The sequence below is a fragment of the Dendrobates tinctorius genome, unplaced genomic scaffold, assembly GCF_039654945.1.
Source record: "Dendrobates tinctorius isolate UK_male_01 unplaced genomic scaffold, ASM3965494v1 ptg000107l, whole genome shotgun sequence".
Classification (NCBI taxonomy): Eukaryota; Metazoa; Chordata; class Amphibia; order Anura; family Dendrobatidae; genus Dendrobates; species Dendrobates tinctorius.
The window spans coordinates 39,023,242-39,051,179 of record NW_027361775.1 but is presented as its reverse complement, the minus strand read 5'-3'; the positions used below and the strand labels follow the sequence as shown (position 1 = coordinate 39,051,179).

Genomic DNA, 27,938 nt, shown 5'->3' with positions numbered 1-27,938 from the left:
CACGACCTGAATCTGACCCTGATGAAACTCAGGTTACCCTTCCCATATACAGTTCCATCTTACACGGTGACAAAGAGGAAGCTGCAGATGAAAGTGCAGGTTCGGCCCACCCGCCATCAGACACACCACCGTACTATCAGGGGCCCTGTGCCAGTGCCGTCGCCAACGAGTGGGCCCCCCCTGCTTGCTCAGGATCACAGCACTTGCAAAGTTGAAATACTGTGCAGTGAGATGGAAGATGGGGACGACGAGGAGTCCAGACAAGTACAGGGATTCCCTAGCGAGGAGACTTATTTGATTGTTTTCAATGTTGGGACAGCAATTTTTGGGGAGCACTATACTCTGGAGAATGATAGATGGGGCCCACCATACACTGGAACATTCCAAAGGTGGACATCAGACACTGGAGCAGCATTTACTGGGCCCATTATACACTAGAGCATTAGAAATGGGGCCCATTATGTTTGGAGCATTATTTGGGCCCATAAGACAGTGGAGCTTCATCCATGGGGACCAACATATACTGTAGCATTATGTGGAGCTCATCATATACTGTTTCAAACATTATATGGGACCAATGATTCTGTATGGAGAAATAGATGGGCCTCGTCATGAGATGTAAAAAGTGAGGTATTTTTCATTGTACTATACCGCTATTTCTCTGCCGTATCGGAGCATGATGAGTTGTGGTATGTGTTAAAGGGGCGCTCTTTCGCCCAGGGCACATGAAAACCTGCAGCCAGCCCTCCCCCCCACAACTTTAGCCAAATAACCCCCATTTTTCAGTGCGTAACTTGTATTATGAAGTTAATTAAGGTTGACAAGCTTAAGTAAGAAGAATTGATGCTTTTGGCATTCAAATGGGCACTGTAGGTGTGTTTCCTGTCCTCCTCTCACTGCCGACTTTTATTCCCCATTGACTTACATTGGGTTTTGTGTTTCGGGACGACCCCGACTTTTCCCTATAATCGGACGATCTTGCTCGACCCGACATTTGGAAAAGTCGGGTTTCACGAAACGAAACGCGACCCTAAAAAAACAAAAGTCGCTCAACTCTAGTAATAAAGTATAATGTGTCATGAAAAAACAATCTCAAATTCAATGGGAGGATATGTTGAAGCATTTCAGAGTTATTCCTACATAAAGCGACACGTGTCAGATTTTTAAAAAATTAGCCCGGTCACTAAAAGGTTGAGTCAGTTCCATAAAAAAATGTAAGAAAAAAAACATTTTAAAAAACACTATAAAAATAAAACACAAAAACACTGTTGTTTAGTCCTCCCTTGCTTCTTCCACCTACACTGACATGTCTGCCTCCTCCTCCATTTAGACCTATACCTCCTGGTTCTAGATGCTAGTTTTAATTTTGTTAATTAGGTTGTTTTAAGTCAGTTCCAAAAAGAAAAAAATGCAAAAAGATAAAAAAGTAAATCCGTTATAAAATACTACCACCTACTCCACCTCATCCTCCTCTTGGACCTCTTCCTCCTGGTGCAAGATTATTATTTTTTTTATTTCTGCTCTGCTTATCGTAGGGACAGGATGCAGCTGTAGTAAGGGACAGTATTAGGATTTGTGTGTGCAGTTTTCCAAAAAGACTCTCAATGTGTACTCTGCACCAGCGTCTGTGGTAGTACTGTACGTTCTGAAAAGTTTTTCTAATCTGAACCTGTGTCTGTGGGAGTCATGTGCGTGAAAACAAATTTTTCTACTCTTATGCACTTGTGTCTGTGATAGCACTATGTGCAGAAACTAATTTTTCTCTCTGCTACCGTGTTTGTGAGTATACTTTGCCTAAAAAACACTTTAAAAAGGAGGAGAGCATCATATAAGGGGCATGGATGTGGATTTCAAGTTCTTGCTTTTTGCCATCTTGTTGTGTTTCTTCTTGTTTCAGAGCGGTATCATCTGCTGGAAATGAGTGTTCACATACATCTTTTCCGCAGTCCACAACATGCTATCTGCTCTCCATGCATTCCTTAATTGCTTCGTAATTTTATGGCAATCTGTAACTAGTGATACCGAATATCTAAAAATAGTTTGGTTTGGGTACCCGAAAGTACCCCAACCTGAATCTTGACCCCTCTAGGGAGATGGACCAGGCTAATGGTATCTCTCTTGTGTCAGGGCCGGAACTGTCAGGACAGTCGCCCGGGGGAGGACTTTCTGACTGGACGAGACCTTTGCACCTGACTGCAGTGGGCGGGTCTGGGATAAAAGAGATGGGGCGCACCAGAGCGGGGCCTTTGGCGAAGCATTTGTTACAGGAGAAGGTTGACTCCCTCTTCACAGACCATCTCCAAAGAGCAGGCCCACTTTGCGCTCTTCCATCCCCCGCGCATACAGACTGTGCATCTCCAGAGACCATTACTCCTGTCATCTCTGACATGACTAAGACAAACCCTTCTCTACCGCTGACTGCTGCCGGCCCGTGACACAGTACTCACCAAACAGTACACGCTGAAGCAGATCGCGTGACCCCCAACCTCCACTTAGGGACTTCGTTCACCAATCGCGTTGCCACAGATACCCACTCGAGCAGTACCTTGTCCCAAAACCACAAGACTAAACGTGAGAAGGCCAGGATATGTCGCCTCCATTAAGAGACAGTGTTTCACTTTTCTCCGGGACCGGTTCGGGAATTTCACACGTCATCTACGTCGCCATCGTGGTGTTTTCCATCCTCCTCCGTCCAGGAACCACAGACTGGTAAGTTAACCCGTTATTTGAACCCATACTATTGATCTATAACTGTATACGCTTTGTTCATCTGTATTCCCTCATTCCCTTTCTCCCTGTGTGGAGTATTCACTGTTATAATAACTCTTTATAAACAACTCGTTAACTCTTGCTCTGCCTCCTGCTTGTCATTGCATCCCATGCTCCTGCTAGAACCTTACTAGATTTCAGAAAGGCAGATTTTAAGGGATTCAGAAAGAGAATTGGAGGGATCCAATGGCTGGATATCCTTAAAGACAAAAATGTCCAGGAAGGATGGGAAATCTTGAAAAATGAAATTCTCAAAGCACAATTGTTAGCAATTCCAAAAAGAGGGAAGAATAGGAAGCATTTAAGGAAACCAGGATGGATGAACACAGAACTTAAGCACATGCTAAAAAGGAAGAAAAAAATGTTTATAAAATGGAAAGAGGGAGGCATATCTAAAGAAGAATATAATGCTGTCTGCAGAACCTGCAGGGCACAAATCAGATTATCTAAAGCTGAAAATGAATTGAGGCTTGCAAGAGATGTCAAAAGCAATAATAAAGGATTTTGGGGATATGTCAAAAGTAAAAGAAAAGTCAAAGATGCTATAGGATTTTTACAGGATGAAAATGATGAAATGGTAAGACAGGATGTTGAGAAGGCCGAACTTTTAAATTCCTATTTTGCATCTGTTTTCTCTCAGAAAGGAAACATAACATCAACTGTTCTTCACTGTCCTATTAAGGGTATAGAAGAATCCAGGATATCTATAAACAGAAAGATAGTGAGGAAACGCTTAGCTAACCTAAATGAACTCAAGTCTCCAGGTCCAGATGAATTACACCCCAGAGTACTGAAGGAGATAGCAGAAGAAATTTTTGAACCGCTTTCCATAATCTTTGAAAATTCTTGGAGAACAGGAGAAGTCCCAGAAGACTGGAGAAGAGCAAATGTTGTTCCTATCTTCAAAAAGGGGAAGAAGGTGGACCCAGGCAACTATAGGCTGGTGAGTCTGACTTCTATACCAGGAAAGATCTTTGAACAAATTATTAAACAACATGTATGTCAGTACCTGGATAAGAATGAAGTGATTAAACAGAGTCAGCATGGGTTTGTAACTAATAAGTCATGTCAGACTAACTTAATTTCCTTCTATGACGGAATCACTGATTGGGTGGATCAAGGAAATGCTGTAGATATAGTATATCTTGACTTCAGCAAAGCATTTGACAAAGTATCTCATACAATCCTTATTGAAAAAATGACTAAGTATGGAATGGACAAGGCAACTGTTAGGTGGATTCATAACTGGCTTAGTGATCGGACCCAAAGAGTGGTCGTAAATGGCTGCACATCCAGTTGGAAGAATGTCTCAAGTGGGGTACCACATGGCTCTGTCCTGGGCCCTGTATTGTTCAACATCTTTATCAATGATTTAGATGAAGGAATTGCGGGTAAACTGATTAAATTTGCTGATGACACAAAGCTAGGAGGGATAGCTAATACTAGAGAAGAGAGAGAGAGGATTCAAAAAGATATAAATAAACTGGAGAAGTGGGCAGCAACTAACAGAATTGTTTTTAACAGGGAAAAATGCAAAGTACTACATCTGGGCAATAAAAATGAAAAAAGCATATACAGAATGGGAGGAATAGGGCTAAGCAACAGCACATGTGAAAAAGACTTGGGTATACTAATAGATCACAGACTGAATATGAGTCAACAGTGTGATGCAGCAGCAAAAAAGGCAAATGCAATTCTAGGATGTATTAACAGAAGCATACAGTCTAGATCACGTGAAGTCATTATTTCCCTCTACTCCTCTTTGGTCAGACCTCATCTGGAATATTGTGTCCAGTTTTGGGCACCACATTTTAAAAAAGACATCAACAAACTGGAGCAAGTTCAGAAAAGAGCGACCAGAATGGTGACCGGTCTGCAAACACTGTCTTATGAGGAAAGGTTGCAGGATTTGGAAATGTTTAGTTTGCAAAAGAGAAGACTGAGAGGAGACTTAATAGCTGTCTACAAATATCTAAAGGGCTGTCACATTGTAGAAGGATCAACTTTATTCTCATTTGCACAAGGAAAGACTAGAAGCAATGGGATGAAACTGAATGGGAGGAGACACAGATTAGATATTAGAAAAAACTTTTTGACAGTTAGATTGATCAATGAGTGGAACAAGCTGCCACGAGAAGTGGTGAGTTCTCCTTCAATGGAAGTCTTCAAACAGAGGCTGGACAGACATCTGACTGGGATGATTTAGCTAATCCTGCTTTGAGCAGGTGGTTGGACCAGATGGCCCAGGAGGTCCCTTCCAACTCTACGATTCTATGATTCTATGATTCTACTCCCCAATCAGATGAATGTGGGGCCTGAACATCTGTTTGCCATGCTGTTATCTGCATGACAGCGAAACAAATACAGACTCGAATCAGCAGTAAGATTATTGCTGCCAGTTAGAGAGTTGTGTTTCCCATGCCTTCAGATGACAGCGTGAGCCAACAGCTGTGAACGTCGGTAAAAAGTTTACCGATGGTCACAGGCATCTGCTGATGAGAAAGTACTACTCCCATCAGCATATGCCTGCTGTCACTTCTCAGTACCTCAGTTGGACCATAGGCTCCGGATGTTCCAGGAATGTCCATTCAGAGTTTATGGCTGACGTATTCTTGCCTCTGAGCAGCCCATGCGCCTCCTGCCCTCAGACCTCCAACTACTGCTCACACTCCATCTAATCACTTACTCTCCCTGCACTAATCAAGAATTGTTCCTCTTGTTAACTGGACCTTCCCCTCCCACACTGGAGTGGTTCCTGAACACATTGACTGTTTTTTATCCTAAACCTGTCTACTTCCTGAACTTGTTGTGCTGACCACTGCACTATACTCAATCCAATCTTATAGCTAAATCTTATCCTTATCTTATTAAGACAAATAAATAAATCTATTCCCTGTACATTTGGAGTACAACAAATATATACCATATGCATTTGTGTAATTTATATCCTGGCCGCTGCATTCACACACATCTGCTGCCCTGGCATTAACTCTCTACACTCCATCCATATCGGCCCCTCGCTCCTTTCCTCTCCTATGTATAGCACACACGCTCTTTTCACATTGTTAAATTGCACAGATCCAGTCAGTCCCACCATTCAGCATAAGAGACGCTCTCACAAATCACTTAACCATAAGCTCACTCTTTCTATCCTCCTCCTAGTCACAGGAGACATTGCTCCCAACCCTGGTCTCCCATGTTATAGAAAGTCAAACCCCCAACTGCTACACTCAGAAACCCCTCTAATCTAATTAATATTCCCTGCATGCTATCTGTCTCTCTTAATTGTGCACTTTGGAATTCTCGCTCAGTGTGTAACAAACTCTCCTTCACTCATGACTTTTTCCTTTCTAATTCTCTTAACCTCCTGGCTCTTACTGAAACCTGGATCCAGCAGTCAGACACTACCGCTGCTGCTGCTCTTTCATATGGGGGACTACACTTCTCTCATACCCCAAGATCAGACAATAGAGCAGGTGGAGGCGTTGGTCTGCTACTATCACCAAAATGTACCTTTCAGGTTATCCCTCAACTACCCTCACTAGTCTTCCCTTCTTTTGAGGTCCATGCCATCAGACTCTACACCCCTTCTCCATGTGAGTGGCAGTGGTGTATCGTCCTCCCGGCCCCTCCCATCAGTTCCTGGATCATTTTGCCACTTGGCTTCCACATTTTCTCTCCTGTGACATCCCTACCCTCATCATGGGAGATTTCAACATCCCCATTGCTCTTCCCCTCTCCCCATCTGCTACTCACCTTTTATCTCTAATCTCCTCGTTTGGCCTTTTGCAACTTACTAATTCTCCAACGCATGAAGATGGAAACTCCCTCGACTTGGTCTTCTCTCGGCTTTGTGCAGTGGATGATTTTGCAAATTCCCCTCTCCCGCTCTCTGACCACAATCTTCTTTCATTCTCTATCAAGTACTGCCAGGCTGCTCAGGTCACCCCCACTGTCCATACTTATAGAAACATACAGGCCATTAACACCCAGAAACTTATGAAGAACTTGCAGTCTTCATTGGCCCCTATCTCCTCCCTCTCATATCCTGATTCTGCACTGAAGCATTACAATGAAACACTTCAAAGTGGCCTGGATGAATTTGCACCCCCTATAAATAGAACACTACAACACAGACAGCGACAACCCTGGCACACCCTGCAAACACGTTTCCTGCAGCTGTGCTCCAGGTGCGCCGAACGTCTGTGGAGAAGATCCAATCTACACAAAGATTTCATCCATTATAAGTTTATGCTTAGAACATACAACACTGCCCTTCACCTCTCCAAACAAACCTATTTTAACACCCTCATCACCACACTGTCCAATAACCCGAAACGTCTCTTTGACACTTTTCATTCTCTACTCAACCCAAGAGTACAGGCCCCAACCAAGTAGCTCCAAGCTGATGATCTGGCCAATTACTTCAAAGAAAAAATTGACCAGATTTGACAGGAAATTATCTCCCAATCACCTCATACCATGCACTGTCCTCCCTCACCCACTTCATCTAGCTCACTCTCTGATTTTGAACCAGTCACAGAAGAAGAAGTAAGCAGGCTCCTTGCATCTTCTCACCCAACCACTTGCATCAGTGACCCATTTCCGTCACATCTCCTCCAGTCCCTTTGCCCTGCTGTCACCCCTCACCTAACTAAAATATTTAACCTCTCTCTCTCTTCTGGTATCTTTCCCTCCTCATTTAAGCATGCCATCATACATCCACTACTTAAAAAACCATCCCTTCACCAAAACTGTGCCGCTAACTATAGACCTGTGTCTAATCTTCCCTTCATCTCTAAACTCCTGGAATGCTTGGCCCACTCCCTTCTTATCCACTATCTCTCTGATAACTCTCTTCTTGACCCTCTCCAATCCGGTTTCCACTCCTTACACTCTACTGAAACTGCCCTCACTAAAGTCTCTAATAATCTACTAACAAGTAAATCAAATGGTCATTACTCCATGCTAATTCTCTTGGATCTCTCTGCAGCATTCGACACTGTGGATCATCAGCTCCTCCTCACTATGCTCCGTTCCATTGGCCTCAAGGACACCGTTCTCTCGTGGTTCTCCTCCTATCTCTCTGACCGCTCCTTTACTGTATCTTTTGCCAGTTCCTCCTCCTCTCACCTTCCCCTTACTGTTGGGGTTCCTCAAGGATCGGTTCTAGGCCCCCTCCTCTTCTCCTTGTACACTGACCCTATTGGATAAACAATCAGTAGATTTTGTTTCCAGTACCATCTCTATGCTGATGACACCAAATTATACGCTTCTTCTCCTGACATCACGCCAGCCTTTCTAGAAAACACCGGCGATTGTCTAAATGCTGTGTCTAACATCATGTCCTCACTATATCTGAAACTGAACCTGTCAAAGACTGAACTCCTTGTGTTTCCTCCCTCTACTAATGTACCTGTACCCGACATTGCCATTTCTGTGTGTGGCTCCACTATTACTTCCCAGCAACATGCCCGCTGTCTTGGGGTCATACTTGATTCCAAGCTTTCCTTTGCCCCCCACATTCGATCACTGGCTCGCTCTTGTCATCTGCACCTCAAAAACATTTCTAGAATTCGACCTTTTCTTACCTTTGACTCTGCAAAAACTCTTACTGTTTCTCTTATTCATTCTCGTCTCGACTATTGTAACTCTCCTCTAATCAGTCTCCCTCTTACCAAACTCTCCCCTCTCCAATCTGTCTTGAATGCTACAGCCAGGATCATATTCCTCACCAATCGTAACACCGATGCCTCTACCTTGTGCCAGTCATTACACTGGCTACCCATCCACGCCAGAATTCAGTATAAACTTATTCCCTCACCCACAATGCCCTCCATGGCTCAGCACCACCCTACATCTCCTCCCTTGTTTCAGTATACCACCCTACCCGCGCCCTCCGTTCTGCTGATGACCTGAGGTTAGCATCCTCAATAATTAGAACCTCCCACTCCCGTCTCCAAGACTTTACACGTGCTGCGCCAAAGCTTTGGAACGCACTTCCTATGTCAATCCGATTAGTCCCCAATCCCCACAATTTTAAGCGTGCCCTGAAAACGCATTTATTCAGACTGGCCTATTGCCTCAACACATTAACCTAATCTATCCCTGTGTGGCACAGCCAAAAGTTTTACCATAACCAGGTTCCCCGCATCATGTTCCCACATGCTTTATGCATCCATTAGCCCTCTGCGTCTGTACTGTTACACACTTAACATTATGGCTGGTCCATACAATCAGGGCAACTGTTACCACCCACCTTTCGTGTCTACCTCTTTCCTCATAGACTGTAAGCTTGCGAGCAGGGCCCTCATTCCTCTTGGTATTTGTTAGAATCGATGTGATTATTGTTAGGCTGTAATGTCTATTGTCTGTACAAATCCCCTCCGAAATGTAAAGTGCTGCGGAATATGTCGGCGCCATAGAAATAAAATGTATTATTATTATTATTATTATTATTATGTCCTATGTCCTATGTCCTATGTCCTATGTACTAATCTTACTCTTTGCTATATCTAATACATTTGTCAGAACACAATGTGTCATCCACATAGTATAGCAACACAATAACCCTGCACCTTGGTACCTATAAGGTTCTACACAATATAACAGTTTTTCTAATAAAGGGAGAAGCATATGACCATCCCAAAAATGTATTTAATAAATTAACGCCACATTTTGGTGTCTACAAAAGTAACATTAAATCAGTTTCCTAACACCGCATTGACATATTGTGTTTTTAATGTGGAAATCAGATACCTGACATAGATATATTATTTGGCTAGACTTAATATGCATGCAAAACCAGGCATGTGTGGCAGGTTATTTCCAGACAATGAGGCAGGAGAAAATAGGAAAAAGTTTGGTTGACATTCACAAAGCACGTTAAAAATAGAGAACATAACCACAATGTAATGACAAACGCTAGGATTTACATTCTTCAGTTCAATTTTTCCAGGACTGGAAATTATAAATGAATTCCCAGTAGAATATTGCTGTCCAAGTACTTCAGAATGTAGGCTGGGCACCTGCCTGAACGAGCAGCCGCGCTACATTTCTGGCCCAAGGAGTAATGTCGCTGTAATGATTTTTTGTTGCTTAGATATACAAACTGTAGAACAAGCACATGTCTAGGAGATAGATAGTTCAGATTAATACTTGATCTAAGACATCCTGGGGCAAGGCAAGGCTGCCAGTTTATGTGATATTAATTTAAGAAAGCAGAGGCAGCTTTTACATTTAATGGCTAGGTGGGATTTAAAGACAGATTTTTGGTAACATTGTAAACAACATTTTATTTTATGGACATTAATATATTCTAGAAGCAAAGAAAATACACTTACAATACAATTTTCAACAGTAGATGGAAGAGTTCCTCTCTTCAAGGACATAACTATAGAGGTTTCATGCCCATCTGACCTACTCTCTAAAGGTGGAGAGGGGAAAGTCTAATGGACACTAGAATAGCACTTGTATATCCCGTTCACCACTTTCTAAGGAGGTGAAGGTAATGCATGACCGGACATCTGTAAGTGAACACTGCCATCTGCTGTCTAAAGACTATAAGGGAAAGGAAATAGAGAGAGTTGTGTCAACAGGTACAGCCCAGCATGAGGTTCTGTTAAGGAAGGGATTAGAAGAGACACCAGGTCAGGTTATATCTGTGTCACAGTTAGGAATTATAAAAGGCCCAGGAGGGGAGAAATCGGAACCTGTAACAGGACAGATGTGTGCCACCAATGCAAGTATGGAGCCAGAGACAAGTGAACCAGAGATGGTTCGCCAGTACCAATACCGAGTAACCCAAACTGAATTTCCAGAATCGAGTAACTAGAATCAAGTAACTAGAACAGAGTAACTGGAACCGAGTGACCAGGACTGAGGAAACAAAGCCAGAGATGATGAGATGGAGTGTGCAGAGCAGTGTCGGACTGGGGTGCCAAGGGCCCACCAGTAACATTGACTTTGGGGGGGGGCACTTTTTACGTGCATACAAAAATTACACTACTCTCGTTCACAAATTTACCTCTATATCTATATAATAATAAACTGGTTAGTTTGGTTAATGAATGATGAGATGCTGCTTTTATTTAACAGAGAGAATCAAGTGAATTATGCCAAGTACTACCCATATAGTGGGGTTGGGGGAACAGTTCTGCACAGGGGCCCACCGGGGGATTCCCCTGTTACCCTGTGGGCCAGTCCGAGCCTGGTGCGGAGCCTGAAACATGTGAGCGAATGACAGTACAGATGATAATCTTTTTAGGGAGCTGAAGTTCAATATTGCCCAACGACAGCCTTGAAGCCTGAAAGATCTGAAGATCTGCATGGAGGAGTGGTCCAAAATCCCTGCTGCAGTGTGTGCAAACTTAAGGCCCTTTTACATTTAGCGATGCACCAGCGATCCGACCAACGATCCGACCTGGTCAGGATGGCTGGTGCATCGCTAAATGGTCGCTAGTGAGCTGTCACACAGGCAGACCTCACAGCGATGCAGCAGCGACGCAGCGCACGATACTCACCTCCAAGCATCGCTCGTCGTCACAGCAGGTAGCCCAGCAGGAAGCGCCCGATGAGAAATGGGGCCGGGCATTCGCGCGCGATCAGCGACGGACAGCGGGGGAGCCGGTCGGAGGTAAGTATCACACATAGCGATATCGCTAGCGCTATCGCTATAACGTCACAAAATCGGTGACGCTATAGCGATATCGCTAGCGATATCGCTATGTGTAAAACCCCCTTTAGTCAAGAACTACAGGAAAAGTCTGATCTCTGTAATTGCAAACAAAGGTTTCTGTACCAAATATTAAGCTCTGTTTTTCCATTGCATCAAATACATAGTTAATGCAATAAAATGCTATTTTCCCCACTGTATATATGCTGTTTTTCAACATGAACACATTTTCCGGTGTAGTACTTAGCCATTAATATAAGTATATACCAAGAGTGATCCAACCCAGCCAGTAATATGTGGCAGATTAAGATCACCTACTTGCTAGAGAACATCGGGGAGAGATTTGGGTTAGTCCCCAGTAACACTAAGGGATTATACACTTTTTAAAAATTGCCCCAAATGCACTCAGGGTGCTCTACAGGTGCTTTTGAACAGGGCATTTGGCTCCATATAGACGTTACAATGGAGGACACACCTCCTCAAACATCTCGGTCTATTGGATCAAACGTGGCGAGGCTGGTCGTGACATCACCATGATCCATCACATGTTGCACTTACAGTCCTACATTCAGTATAATGGCCCTTACAAATGCATCAAGAACCCCATAATCCTCTACACACAGTATAATGACCCCAACACATACAGCATCATGGTCCCTACAGTCCCCCATACAGAGTATCATGGCCCACACATACTGTATCATGGACTCAACGCCCACCTTCCTCCACACACCAACACACACATAGTATGATGCCCTCACAGCTTCCTACACACAGCATCATGAACTCCACAATCCCACACATACAGAACATTGCTCTCACAACATTTGGACCCCCACAGCTTCACCCCCCCATCACCACAATAAAAAATAGAAAACTACTTACCTAGCCTTGTTTCCATGGTGCACTGCCATGTGGCACACACTGTGCGGATTGGGGCCCTGCACAGATCTGTGACATCATCGTGCCTACTTCACTGAGACTTAGATGCACAGGTTGAATGGTGGAGCAGGGAGCTTACAGCTTTCAGCTCTCTGTTCCATTATTGCATTCGACTGTATATGCATCCTGAATTTGCAGATGTTGCTAAACTTAAGATACCGGTCACAGGGATAACGGTCCCATTTCGACTGAGTAGTTTTCACTATTTTCAGTACAACACTGACTGTGTCATAACTGGTTTTTATAGTCTCTGTTCAGAGAAATCACCTTTTATTATCCCTGATATTGTTTTGTCACTATATGCAACTTGTACCTCTACTGATTTTGGTTCTTTACACCATATCATACTGTATTTTGGTACGGATTATAAAGCTTGGGTTTTATTTTTTTTAGTTAAACTTTGATCACAACACATATGTCTGGAAAACAACTCATTATACTCATTATGAGTATGACACATCACTCTGTTGGTAGCTATTTGTTTGCAGCAATAAAAAATAAATGCTGCAAAAAACAACCCGCTAGCACGAATGAGCCCTAAACCAATTACTTTAAAGCCCAAAAACAGATAAATCTACTGTGCATGGACAGAGTATTGCCGCCTTGCAAAGCTCTAAAATTACTTTTTGTGTTACTTTGCTGACATCTGGTGGGAAATGTGTAGAACATCATCTAAAATCTTTAACATATTTTAAGTAAAAGTTCTCTATTAGGATTAATTGGTATTAACGGGGTTGTCCAAGCATATGATATATGACTCATCCTTAATCTAATATTGATTACCTATTCCAATAATAGATCATTAATATGATATTCACAGGCAATCCCTTTAACCCCTTCACCCCAAGCCTGATTTCACCTTACTAACCAGGCCAAATTTTACAATTCTGACCAGTGTCAGTTTATGAGGTAATAAATATGAACCTAGCACTCAACTTAAAGGTATTTGTAAGGCGGTTTATTGTAGTACACGAAAAAAGACGTTTCGGTCAATGTGACCTTCTTCAGTTATTTGTCAGTATGTAGGAGAGGGGCAAACGTGCCTCAAGGTATGGTGTCCACCGGCCATCTGGTTTATGAGGTAATAGCTCTGGAACAATTAATCATTTCCCAGTAATTCTGAGACTGATTTTCTCTGACGCATTTGTTGTACAATTTCTCCTGAGTGAGCTGATACCACATATGTGGTGGAAAAGTACTGTTTTGGTGTATGGCAGGGCTCGGAGAGGAAGGAGCACCGATTGACTTTTGAAGTGTAAAACTGGCTAGAATATATAGCGGACAACATCTCACGTTTGCAGACCCCCGATGTGCCTAAACAGTGCAAACCTCCAGACAATGACCCCATTTTGGAAAATACACCCCTCAAGGAATATAATTAGAGGTGTAGTGAGCACCTTAAACCCACAGGTGCTTCAAATAATTTTGGAAAATTTAGCTGTGAAAATGAAAAAATACATTTTCCCCACAAAAAATGTTGTTTTAGACCAAAATGTTTCATTTTCACAAGGGTAAGAAGAGAAAATGGACTATACAAGTTGTTGTACAATTTTTCCTGAATACAGTATGGTCACTCTCTTGTTATATCCCCACAGCCCCTGTTGTAATGCCCCTGTAGTCAGCTCCTCTTATAGTGTCCCCATAGCCATCCCCTCTTGTAATGTTCCCACAGCCAGACCCTCTTGTAATGTCCCCATAGCCATATTCTTGTATCCACATAGACAGCCATCTCTTGCATTGTCCCCATAGCAAGCTTTTTATGTCCACATAGACAGCCAGTCCCTCTTGTAGTGTACCCAATGCCATCCCCTCTTGTAATGTTTCCACAGCCATCCCCTCTTGTAATGTCCCCATAGCCATCTCCTTATGTCCACATAGCCAGCCACTCTTGGAATGTGCCCACAGGCCCTAGGTATATAATAGCCTTCATTCATTAGGAAAATAATAGAATAAAAAAAGGCTACAAGTTGATGAATTAACATCTATTAAATATTCAAAATCAATTTGGAAACCGTGGAAACCCACCCTAAAGCTAATGCTAAACAGTGACGTGTTGCCAACACTTATCTGAAAAATTACGCAACAAAAATATTGAGATAGATAGCATTGGTGAGAACTATTATCTCGATTACATGCCATAAAAACATGGTAGGGAACCATTTTTTTTTTTGCCAGGGGCCATTGGGATATTTACCCCACCATTCAGGGGCCGTACAAAATTATCAACTTGAAAATTACCTTGCTATATTTGGTCAAACAGTTAATTAGTCCATGCAAGAGAAAAGCAAGCTGCACTAGAGATTATACGAGTCCAAAGTGGAAGTAAAATGGCCTGTTATTTGACTGAATATTGTCAGGTTTGCAAACGGTTTGTGGTGCTCAGCACAGAAATGACATGTGAGTATAATGCTTGACCAAGAAAAAGAATGCGGCACTCACCACATTTGCAGTATTTCTCAAAAATCCTTTATTTCACCAATGGTGCAGGCATTTGAGTGCGGGATTAAGCCTTGTGGAGGAATGCAGGGAGTGCTGGGGAGGGCAACAGCCATTTCGCGTGTTGTCCTGGATTAGTTGAAGCGATAACAGAAACAGTTTTATTAACCCACCCCTAATGTGATGGCTGAAACAGCTTCTCTTTGATTTGGATATGATATTAGGTGGTATGGATGATGTTGCTACTCTGGTCAAGAGTGCAGGCAACTCTTTGTGATGATAAGTTTTGTAAAGAAATCGCAGCAGTAATTTATACCAAACACAGATGTATATTACGCTGCAGGTCTACTCACAGTGGGAAATCCATCACTGCTCATGTTAGATTCATAGAACTCAAGAAGTGGGAAATCTGCATGATACATACCATAGAAAACAATGAGACTGCTGTATATACATCACACAGAAGACACAAACTGCTGTATGTACATCAGACTGAGACAGCTGTTTAAATTTGCTTAGTATACACCGAGACTGCTGTATATATATTACAGGAGACATGGGGCTGCAGTATTTACATCACAGGAGACATGGGACTGGGCATAGGCATCACAGTAGAAATGGGACTGCGGTATAGACATCACAGGAGACATGGGACTGTGGTAAAGACATAACAGGAGACATGGAGCTGCCGTTATTTACATCACAGTAGACATGGGCCTGGGGCATAGACATCACAGGAGACATGGAGCTGCAGTATAGACATCACAGGAGACACTTTGGGGCTGCGGTATACACATCACAGGAGACATGCGGCTGCAGTATATACATCAAAGGAGACATGGGGCTGGGGCATAGACATCACAGGAAACATGGAGCTGCGGTATAGACATCACAGTAGACATGGGATTGGGGCATTGGCATCACGGTAGACATGAGACTTCAGTATAGACATCACAGGAGACATTTTGGGGCTGCGGGTCTGAGGTTCCCCACCTCTGCCATAAAAATAAAAGATGGGAATGTCCCTTTAAGAGTGAGCTCAGATCTGGTGGATTTGAAGACCAGATTCCTCAAAGAAATTTGCTACATAATATGATACATTTTTCGGAATTAAAAAAATATGTGTAAAAGAAGCTTAAATCTATTTTCTTTTGATATATAAGATAGCCTCCTAAGTCCTACCCATGCAGGTATCCTGGGGAACAGAGTGTAATAAAAATTGAGGTGATGACAAAGGAAATTTTTGAACAGGGCACCATTCATCTCATTTCTGACCCTAATCACAATACACAATAAGGCTATGTGGACACATCTGGAATTCCTGCGTATTTTATGCTTTTTTGTCGCGTTTTTCGCAGAAAAAATGTGGCATAAACGCTGCAAAAACGCATAAAATAAGCAAGCCATTGTATTCAGTGGCATTACGCACATGCTGTGCTAATGCTGAGTATTTTTTCACGGCAAAATCGCATTGCGGAAAAATACGCAGCATGCTCATTCTTTGTGTGGAACAGCCGTTATTCTGCACACATAGGAATGTATTGTTCTGCTTACTTTCCACATGTGGCTGTGCCCACAATGCACAAAGTAAGCAGAAAATGTGCGGATGGCACGCACGGACTAGAGGAGAGGACTTGCCGGGAGCATCGCGAGGATCGGGAACGCTGCATGGGACGCCGGAAGGTGAGAATAACACGATTTTTAAATTTTTAAATTATTTTAAACTTTATATCTTTTTACTACTGATGCCGCATAGGTAGCCTCAATAGTAAAACGTTGGTCACACTTGTCAAACACTATGTTTGACGAGTGTGACCAACCTGTCAATCAGTTTTCCAAGCGATGCTACAGATCGCTTGGAAAATGCAAGCATTCTGCAAGCTAATTATGCTTGCAAAACGCTAGTTTATTGGGTTAAATACACAGGAATTACACATGCGGAATTCTAGCGTATTTCCCGCTGCAGGGAGTTGCGGAATTCCAGCGGAAATTTCAGCAGGAATTCCAGACGTGTTCACATAGCCTAAATAGTTGGCCACATGTACATTTTGAATGCATAATAGGTGATACAACAAAGAGGAAAGCTACTGACTAAAAAACTGGGATCACCACATAAATCACACAAATTTTTTTATTTGATGCAAGCAGACAAAAACCCAATTAAAAACATTTAAAAGTGTTAGCAGCGGATTAATCAGCATAACATCCAGAGTCAGCAACACAGAATGTAGATTTATTCATATCCAGGTTGAACAGCTTACAGCATGAAATGTGATCAGTCTGGTATCTGCTGTGGCTTGCAGCATGGGAGCATTACAACAACAAGAAGGGAAGAGAAGGAGGGGGCATCCTGTTTTTTTTTTCTTTTTCACTGAACTTTGTTAACAATCTCACAATATGCACAATATATAAAACAGTACAGTAGTAGTTGCTGCAATACATACAAATCAATATGCATTATTCCAACAAAAAGTCACATCATGACAATTATAATAGACCCATGAGGCTAGTAATATAACCCCTAGACTCCCCTGTCACTTTATTAGACACAAGAAATGGTCAAAAAGTTAAATAAACCAAGTCACTGGATAGCATGCACAAGGATTAAAATGCAACCCAAATAAATGAAACAAATATCAATAGAGGCCAAAATGCATATAGTACCCTATTATAAAGAGATACATATGTTACCCAATTAATCTAACAGGCAGAAAACTGACATAATGTAAAGGTAAGAAACACAGAGAGATGCATCTGGACTCTGTTTGGACGCATTCAGACAGAATCATATGCGTCCAGACTAGCGCAAAACATGAGCGCTAAGTGCATAGCTAACATACAATACAAAAAAAGTAGGGGGAGCCTGTGGAGATGCATCTCTTTATCATAGGGTACTATATGCATTATGACCTCTTTTGATATTTGTTTCATTTATTTGGGTTGCATTTTAATCCTTGTGCATGCTATCCAGTGACTTGGTTTATTTAACTTTTTGACCATTTCTTGTGTCTAATAAAGTGACAGGGGAGTCTAGGGGATATACTACTAGCCTCATGGGTCTATTATAATTGTCATGATGTGACTTTTAAATGTTTTTAATTGGGTTTTTGTCTTCTTGCATCAAATAAAAAAATTTGTGTGATTTATGTGGTGATCCCAGTTTTTAGTCAGTAGCTTTCCTCTTTGTTGTATCACTTATTTGTATTGACTACTGGTGTATCCCCGTATATATATTTTTGTGGTGCTCTCCTTATTCTCATTGTTGTACTGAATGCATAATAGAGACATTAACAATCTGTTGGATGTATTTTGGAATACTATTCATCAAAAATGTATTAGAGTGTAGAAGTGGAAGGAACGCGGGATGCAGTAACGGATCGTAAGGGGGTTAACAGGGGGTTTAATTCTACAACGGATATTCCATGCAGGGAGAAAAGGCGAGGAAGCTTCCTTAATATGACTAGTTGTGGATTTGAACACAGAAACAAAACTGGTAATTAAAACAATACGTTCAGGGGTAATAGACTTATCAATCTGGTGAAATCAGCAGCAAATCTCATGGGTGGTAAATAGCGTTGCCAAGGCTGTGGCGCGGAGGGGTTCTGACGTAGTCCTGGAGAAGATTGTGTCCTGGGTCCTGGCACTGGTGGTGTCTCCTCATGGTCCTGAAGCTGGTCCTGGGTCCAGAAGGCATAGAAGTGTATAAGATAAATGTCTCTGTCCCGTACATGAGTTTTCTCTATGTGGCGCTTGTATGCGGACTGATCAGGGCAAAGTTCAAAACAAGTGACCCGCCTCTCCGGTTGGTATGGGCGCATTACTACGCCCCGTCCAGATACCCTGTGACTAACGGTCGGCGGTGTCAGCGGTGTCGGTACAAGACTCTGACAACAGTCTCTGGCAATTGCACTATCGCCTCTAAGACTTCAGTCTGCTCTCTCAAGATACCCTGCGGTGGGAGCGCTGACACTGACTTCCTGCGTGCTGCACATCCCACCGAAACTCTCTGGTCCCCGTTGTTGGCAGCAGGCGATGCTGATCTGCTTGGCGATGGTGCTTCCGGCTGGAGCACTACTCTCTGTGGCTGCTTGAACACCCAGCTCAGCTCTGCACTGTGTGCATGGATCTACACTGCTCTGCTCTGCACGGCTCTGCCCTGCACGGTTCTCTCTGTCTGGATAACTGCTGGGCACACTGCTTCCCTCAGCACAGCAGTCCCTGCCTTTCTGTTTGCCTGCAGCCCGGCCTGTCGTAGTACCGGTACTCTGTGTCAGGATGGGGAGCGGAGTGCACCGCTCACCTGTCTGGGCGCTGCTCTGCCCTGGCACCAAAATGACCTCCTTTGAGCGCTTTCTCTTTTTCCTCTTCCGCCCTACTCCGACAGCAGGAAGACCCTCCTCTCTAGAGCTTCCCCCAGGCAACAGGGGAAGGTCCGCCTCACTCAGGCTTCCCCCAGAGAACAGTGGATGCAGCCTCTCTAGGTCCGGACCCAGCATGCAGGTACCCGCTGCCTCGTCGATCCCCTTACAAGTTACAGAGGTGTCACTACAAATCTGCTTAGTATTTTAGAGCAACACAGTAAGTCTGACATTAATCCAGGGCTATAAAATGCAAGCAACAAATGAAAAAATCAATGTAATTAATACTATTTGCAGGGTATTAAATGCCAATATATCACATCTGTGAGAAGAGGGAACCCCTTTAGGCACAAACTGGAATTGCACTATTGTAATCAGAGAAATACACCTTTTAAAGATGATAACTTTCTCCTACTGTCCTTAGGTTAAAATATATTGCCATGAGGCGCAGGTATGGGAACTGTGTGACTAATAGGGTCATCAGTTTATTGGTGTACAAAATAATATACTTAAGTCGTGACTTAGTAAATGTTCTGATCAATAGCTCAATGAGTTTTTAAGCCTTCAGCCATGTTCAGCAAATCTGTGCATCTTTAGAAATTAAAAAATAAACCGCCTTGCAGAAAGCTGTGTAAAAGCACTGCCGATGTAGCCATCGTCTTCCTTTCTTTCCAGAGTATTGATCTCTGTTAACAAACATGTCAAATATGCTATGGCTAGCCAAAATGGACATGACTATCAGGTTATCATGTTCTCCTAGCTATACGGCACTGTCACTCACTGTGACTAGAAAAGATGCATACTAATATGTGTCTTCAATACTTACAATATCATTGGCAACAATATGATCAGTTGAGAAACTGTAAAGCCAGTGCTGCATCTCCCCCTCCCTCTTCCCGGCATGGACCCTGACATATTCAGTGCCCTGGCCCCACGGCGGTGTCCCCATTCCCTGCTGTGACTTCCTGCCCTGCGCATAAAGCTGTGCACTGTCATGGTATCTCCAAGGACAATGAGATAGACACCTATTATTCTTTCATATTTGGGGTATTATACCCATGGATGTACTGTTCTTCCAGCTAGCTTCCTTGCTATTGATTTAAATATATCTTCTTGGTCTGCAGGGTATAACAAGGTTAGTGTTAACAATATCCATCTTACATTCTTTTCTATTACAATTGGATAATAATAATAATAATCTTTATTTTTATATAGCGCTAACATATTCCACAGCACTTTACAGTTTGCACACATTATCATCACTGTCCCCGATGGGGCTCACAATCCAAATTCCCTATCAGTATGTCTTTGGAATGTGGGAGGAAACCAGAGTACCCGGAGGAAACCCACGCAAACACAGGGAGAACATACAAACTCCTTGCAGATGTTGTCCTTGGTGGGATTCGAACCCAGGACTCCAGCACTCTCCCTCCCTATACCTTACAGTTTTTTTTGTAGTATTTTCACTGTATAATGAGTGTATACCCGAATGTAGGGGTGTGAACATATGTATATGTCTGTAATTTGTGTGCATAGATTTCTATCTTCTGATGCTATTATGTCACCCCTTGTCTTTTGCTTTTGTGTCTACGTGTTTTGAAACTGTTTTTAAAATCATCTCAGCACTTGTAAGTTTAATAAAGTCATTTCTTATTACTACGTAACCTTTTTGAGTGTGCACCGTTATTCTATGCAGCTTTGTTCTCCAAGCTTCCAAATTTTGTGGCTATGCCATAAAGGTATCAAATGGGAATGTCTCTTTTATAAGAAGTGCTTTAATGTTCCTCATCATGCTAGAGATGTGCTGTTCTGCTTAGTAGACACTCAACTTGAAGTAAAAAGCTTTACAAGGGTCCAGCAATTTTGTCTGTGCAGGTAATCATAGCATTTTGCTGTATAAAATCTTTAAAAGTTGTTTTTAATTGTATACAGAGACAAGCTGTGTACAACATAAGCACAAAACTGTATCTCCATGCTACTGCTCTCTAGTGATGGCCGACTACTAGTGATGATCGAGCATGTTATCCATACATGCTTGGGTGCTAACCGAGAGTCTTCGGCGTGCTCGAATAATATGTCCGAGTTCCCGTGCCTGCAAGTTTCGGGGCTGTATGACAGCCGCAACACATCCTTGGACTGCTTGTTTGTTAGGCAATCCCTGCATGTGTTGCGGCTGTTGAACCGCCGTGAGACATGCAGTCGCGGGGACTCGAACATATTATTAAAGCACGCCAAAGACACTATGTTAGCACCTGAGCATGTATGGATAACACTTTCGCTCATCACTAGTAGTCGGCCATCACTAGAGAGCAGTAGCATGGAGATACCAAAGACACTCGGTTAGCACGCAAGCATGCTCAGATAACGCCTTATCCGAGCACGTTCGCTCATTACTACCGACTAGCACTACTGGACTCTTATTTTATTTCTGCGGTTTCCCTGAATATTCAATTTTTTTTTGTTACTTTTAAATTTGCCATACGGTTCCACAAATATGTTTGGTTTTACTTAGCTCTATTTTTACTAAGGGGGCTGCTGCTCACAGGATAATAATGTGGAGCAGCCTTAAGACAAGCCCCCAAAGTAAAGACCATAAAAATTTGCACTATGCCCATATCCCTGGAACCGCATTGTGGATTTGAAGTAAAATGACAAAAATAAGTGCAAAATCTCTTTAAACTGTTGACCGGATCAATTGTCAGCACAGATATAAGTGTCATTACGTTTGTAAACTGTGCAACAAGAACTGACAACTAGTAGCCATCCAAGTAATATTCAGCATGCTGTTAATCCTCCTTTTAGTGTGTGGGCTACCACGGTTTTCCAGAACAACCATTGCAAGGATTTCACGTGGAAGTACAGCAATGAAAGGAATCTCTCCCTGGATTGCCATGCTTTCCCGTGCCTCTGGTAACAGACCCTTCTGTGGTGGATCCCTGATTGGTAAGAACAACTGCACCAGTAGAAATGTAGAATGTCACATTCTTCAGTTACTATAAAAAGTGAAGATTCCCTATAAGTCATATTCACACATGCATGCTTCATTTACACAAATAGAGCATACTGAGTAGTAATGAGCAAGCACTAAAATGCTTGGGTGCTCATTGCTCTGGTAGAGCAAATTGGAATGCTCTGGTGCTCGACCCGAGCAACGAGCCCAATGTAAGTTTATGGGAAACTTGAGCTTTTTTGTCATGACCCACTTCCCCCGGAGATCTTTAGAGGGTCTAAAAACTGTGGAAATCTATAGAAGTGCTCAAATGATATGGGAACAGCATGGGAAGACCCCTGGAAGCATTTCTGACTCCCAGGTCACTGCTGTGAGCAATGTTGTGTTTTGAAATTTAGCGGAGGATATGTGTCTGTGTGTGTGTGCAGGTGTCTGCGTGTGTGTGCGGCTGTGTGCGGGTGTCTGTGTGTGTCTGCAGGTGTGTGCAGGTGTCTGTGCGTGCTGTAACGCTACCGCCGGTACTGTGGGTCACAGCACTGCGGGATAATGCTGGCAGATGTCAGCGTGATTCTGCAGCTGACTGTGACCTGCAGCAAAGAAGCAGGTTTGGCCTGATGAGACTACTGCTCCCATCTGGCTATGTCTGGTGTAACTGATAACAGTGACAACAGGTGCCACTGATGGAAGAGTAGTATCATCTGCCAGCGCCTGTGCTCACTGTTAAAAAAAAAAAGGAAAATTACATACATATTCATTTTTTACATAATACATACATATTGATACATAATACAGTATATACATATTCACATAGTAATAAAAACACATTATACTCACCGCACATCAAATCCCTGATGCCCTCGTTTCCTAGAAATAATGTAAAATAATAAACCAACATACTGTATACTCCCTGTCCGTTGTAGTCCAAAGTAATCAAGATTGTCCCACAGCGATTTCACGTGTAGAATAGTAACATTGGGAGATGTGATCACTCTACCCGACCGGCGATACACTGACAGGAGATAATCGCCCCCGCGGTGTATCAGATGATCGGCTCCGTGCTGTCACCTATGGCACCGCTGTATGGGAAAGTTCTCACACAGCAGTACTGCCATAAAGTGAGAGTAAGAGTGAAGAACTTCGGTGAACTCTCATGGCGTCTCACTGATACACTGGGGGAGATAATGCAGTGTTGGCCAGTGACATTATTTACAGGAACTCTGTACATAGTTGTTTTGTAACGGATTCAAATGGATTGTAATGAATAAGAAAATGCTCTCACCAGAATTGAATTTACTTAAAGTGGTTTACTTAATAAATGATAAGATTAAATAATAAACAATAAACTATAAATACATATGCATCAATCAGAAACAAGCATTACATACATTACATTATTAAAGGAGAAAGTCCTTCAATCTGCGTCCATCTCTCTCTCTTCTCAGTCTCATCTCTCTGTCACATCTCCCCTCTGCTCTCTATGTGTGTCTTTTTATATGTAAAAACTTCTCTAAAGCCTTTGATGTCCCAAGGTATGTGTACTGGAGGCTAATACTGCCTCCAATTAGGATAAACATCTCCTGGGAAAGCTCCAATAAACTAACACTCATCTTTGGATGCCAACGGTCCTTTTGTTTAGAAGATAAGTGTTATAATAAAAACCAGTTTGGACAGTTTGAACAAGTTTCAGTGATCTGACCTTCAGGGAGGTTTAGGGAGGTTAGAAAGATATATATATATATATATATATATATCCAACAATGTAGACCAGCTCACTCCTGTGAACCACCTGGAACCTCAGCTAACCTGGGTAACTCCATTGTGCCCGGATCAGGATGTATGAGTCCATCCATACGAATGTGAACAACGGCAAAGTTTTTTCAGGAAACAATTGAAAGTGAGCTTGTGTCGCTTCATAATCAAGTAGAACATCAAGAGGTTAAATTTAATCTGAGTATTTCTGAACATAGGGCAATTGATGAACTGAGAGCTAATGGTGATCTCCTTGTTGTCCAGGCAGACAAGGGGGGTGCTATTGTGGCTCTCAATGCTGGTTTATACAAGAAAATGAACTTGCTGGATCTAGAAAACAGTAGCACCTATATTGAATTGCCATCCAATCCAACTAATTCATTTAATTCTGAATTATTACATCTATTACAGGTGGGAATTAGTATGGGTGCTATTTCAGACAGAATTAAAAAAATTATTTTTTGTGAAACACTAATTGTCCCAATATACCACTCACTCCCTAAAGTTCATAAAGAGGTTTTTCCTCCCCCTCTCAGACCCATCGTGTCTGGGATCGGGTCATTCAGTGAGAAACTAGGGGAGTGGGTGGATTTTTATCTTCAACCCTTAGTGCCATTAACACCAAGTCATCTTAAAGATTCCAAAAGTATAATACAGATTATGGAAAAATTTCACTGGCAGTCTGATTATGTGTGGTTATCTTGCGATGTACTGGGGTTATATCCCTCTATCTCCCATCACGTCGCGATACGATGCATCACATATTACTTGTCCAGATACAGTAATTATGATGATTCCATTCAGAGGTTTATTGCTTCCTCAATTCAATTTCTTTTAAGCCACAATTATTTTGTGTTTGATGAGAGATATTTCCTCCAGACACAGGGTGTGAGCATGGGCGCCAAGTTCTCACCTTCCCTAGCTAACCTGGTTATGTCTGTGTGGGAAGAAAATGATATCTTCAATATTGATAACCCATACAAGGATAATATTGTTTGGCTGGGGAGATTTATTGATGATCTGATATTTGTCTGGAGGGGTAGTCTCTCGTCTGCAAAAAGTTTTTTTTTCTCTTACTTGGATTTGAATGATTTCAATCTAAATTTTACTAGTAGTGGTCATGAGGTATCAATTAACTTCTTGGATTTGAAACTGACTGTAGATTTGGACAATGATGGGGTTCTGATATCTCCCTATAAAAAATCCATTGCATGCAATAGTATTTTAATGGCTTCCTCTAATCATCCCAAACATGTAATTCAGAATATTCCTGTGGGGGAGCTTATTAGATTAAAAAGGAATACTACATCTAGTGACAAATTGGAGGAAGGAATTGAAATGACCTGTAATAATTTAAAAAAAAGGGGGTATCCTAATTGGTCTTTGGAGAGAGCCAGGAAAATGGTAGCAGGCATGGAGAGGGTTAAGCTGTTGGAATCTACTGAGAAAAAAAGACAGTTTGACTCTAAAAAATCTAGGGTGGTTTTCAGTACCAATTATAGTCCTCAGTTTAATTCTATCGTTAAAATCATCAGAAAATATCTCCCTTTGTTGTCTCAGAATGATATTTTGAAAAATATAGTGGAAAATAATGATATTGCCTTTGTAGCAAGAAGAGCCCCGACTTTAGCTACACTATTATCACCCAGCATGTTCAAAGATCCGGATAAAATTTCCCCTAGCAATTGGTTAAAAACAACAGGATTTTTTAAATGCGGTGCCAGTATCTGTAAGTGCTGCGGTTTTGCTAATAAATCTAAAATATTTACATCTATTTCCAATAAAAAACAGTTTAATGTTTGTTCTTTTATAAACTGTAATACGGAGAATGTAGTGTATCTAATTAATTGCAATATATGCCGTATGCAATATGTAGGTTGCACGATGAACCCCCTTAAAACTAGAATCCGCAAACACCTATCAGACGCTAGTAATCTGCCTATGGTTGGTGCATCAGTAGTATCCTGACATTTTTCAAAAAAACATAATGGGGATTTACGCGGTTTCTCCTTTATGGGCATAAAGCATGTAAAAAAACCATTGAGGGGGGTGATTTTCATAAAAAAGTGCTTGCAAGAGAAAGTAGGTGGATATTTGAGCTGGGGACTCACATGCCACAGGGCTTTAATAACCGCCTGGATATCATTATGCACTATTGATATATTTGCACTATATAATGCTGGTTAATATTATTGTTCTATGTTTTTGTACCACTCAAACTTTATGGTCAGGTTATTGGATACTCCGATTGTATTTTTCTCCAACATGTTGAATCCTTTCTTTGTAATCTTCATGCATGTTGTATACTGATCAATATGTGGATAGTTTATATGTTTGATCTGCTTTTTTAGCTCATGTTTTTAAGTCTCTGAGGCTGGTTTCACATTTGCGTTTTTTAGCGCTGGAAAAAAACGCATATGTGCGCATGCGTTTTTTCCCCTATATTTAACATGGGTGCGCATACCTGCGCGCTTGTAAGCGCATGTATGCGATTTTCATGCGCTGCGTTTTTTTGGGGTGTGCGTTTGTATTTTCCAGACGCAGCATGTTGCATTTTTTGGCCCTGCAAAAAAGCGCATGCGCACATATGCGCACGTTTTGCGCTAAAAATGGCCATTATAGCCTATGGATGCGCATATGTGCGCACTGGCATGCTCATGTATGCGTTTTTTTGCATATGCGTTTTTTTTTTTTACCATGGAATTTAGGGGTTTGGGTTAGAGTTAGGGTTAGTTAAGGGGGTTTAGGGTTAGGGTTAGGGTCAGGGTTAGGGTTGGGGTTTGGGTCAGGGTTAGGGTTAAGTATGGTTTGGTTAAGGGTTAGGGTCAGGGTTAGGGTCAGGATTAGGGTTAAGTATGGTTTGGTTAAGGGTTAGGGTCAGGGTTAGGGTTAGGGTTAGGGTTAGGGTTAGGGTCAGGGTTAGGGTTAAGTATGGTTTTGTTAAGGGTTAGGGTCAGGGTTAGGGTCAGGATTAGGGTTAAGTATGGTTTGGTTAAGGGTTAGGGTCAGGGTTAGGGTTAGGGTTAGGGTTAGGGTCAGGGTTAGGGTTAGGGTTAGGGTCAGGGTTAGGGTTAAGTATGGTTTTGTTAAGGGTTAGGGTCAGGGTTAGGGTCAGGATTAGGGTTAAGTATGGTTTGGTTAAGGGTTAGGGTCAGGGTTAGGGTTAGGGTCAGGGTTAGGGTTAGGGTTAGGGTCAGGGTTAGGGTTAGGGTTAGGGTTAGGGTCAGGGTTAGGGTTAAGTATGGTTTTGTTAAGGGTTAGGGTCAGGGTTAGGGTCAGGATTAGGGTTAAGTATGGTTTGGTTAAGGGTTAGGGTCAGGGTTAGGGTTAGGGTCAGGGTTAGGGTTAGGGTTAGGGTCAGGGTTAGGGTTAGGGTTAGGGTTAGGGTCAGGGTTAGGGTTAGGGTTAGGGTTATGGTCAGGGTTAGGGTTAGGGTTAGGGTTAGTTAGGGTTTAGGGTTTGGGTTAGGGTTAAGTATGATTTGGTTAAGGGTTAGGGTCAGGGTTAGGGTTAGGGTTAGGGTCAGGGTTAGGGTTAGGGTTAGGGTCAGGGTTAGGGTTAGTAAAGTCATGGTTTGGGTTAGTGTGAGGGGCCACCTAATGTTGGAAAAAAACGCAAACGCGGTAAAAACGCACTAAAAACGCATACAAACGCATAAAAACGCTGCGTTTTTTTCATGCATGCTCATAAAAATGCTTGAAAAAAACGCAGCAGTTGTATGCTTTTGTATGCGTTTTTTCAATGCGTTTTTTTGCGGGAAAAACGCGCTGCAAAAAAAAGCAAGTGTGAAACTAGCCTCACATATGTTTATAATTACCCTGATGGGAGTGGGATGTATATAAGGTTCCATGTTTGGAAAGCAGATTAGATTCTGGACCGTGAAGAAGGCGGGTTTTACCGCTGAAACGCGTAGTCCTATCTGCACTACTTTCCTGCGTTATTGCTGTTTTGAACTGCTTGGACCATTGTATTTTAATGGATTTATGAATAAAAAGAAAGAAAAATTTTTTAACAGCATCCTGGATTGCTCACGTTATTGCTGGACCTTGCTTTGCCGTTG

At 42.3% G+C, this 27,938-nt stretch overlaps 1 protein-coding gene across 2 annotated transcripts in view; it reads left to right on the top strand.

The window, feature by feature from the left end:
• Positions 1 to 27,938, top strand: part of MASP1 (MBL associated serine protease 1) — a 245,757-nt gene that overhangs the window by 148,580 nt on the left and 69,239 nt on the right. For both annotated transcript variants that reach the window (XM_073589389.1, XM_073589388.1), the window contains exon 11: positions 21,982 to 22,122. In XM_073589389.1, coding sequence (XP_073445490.1) covers positions 21,982 to 22,122 — 141 coding nt within the window. The remainder of the gene's footprint in view (positions 1 to 21,981; positions 22,123 to 27,938) is intronic.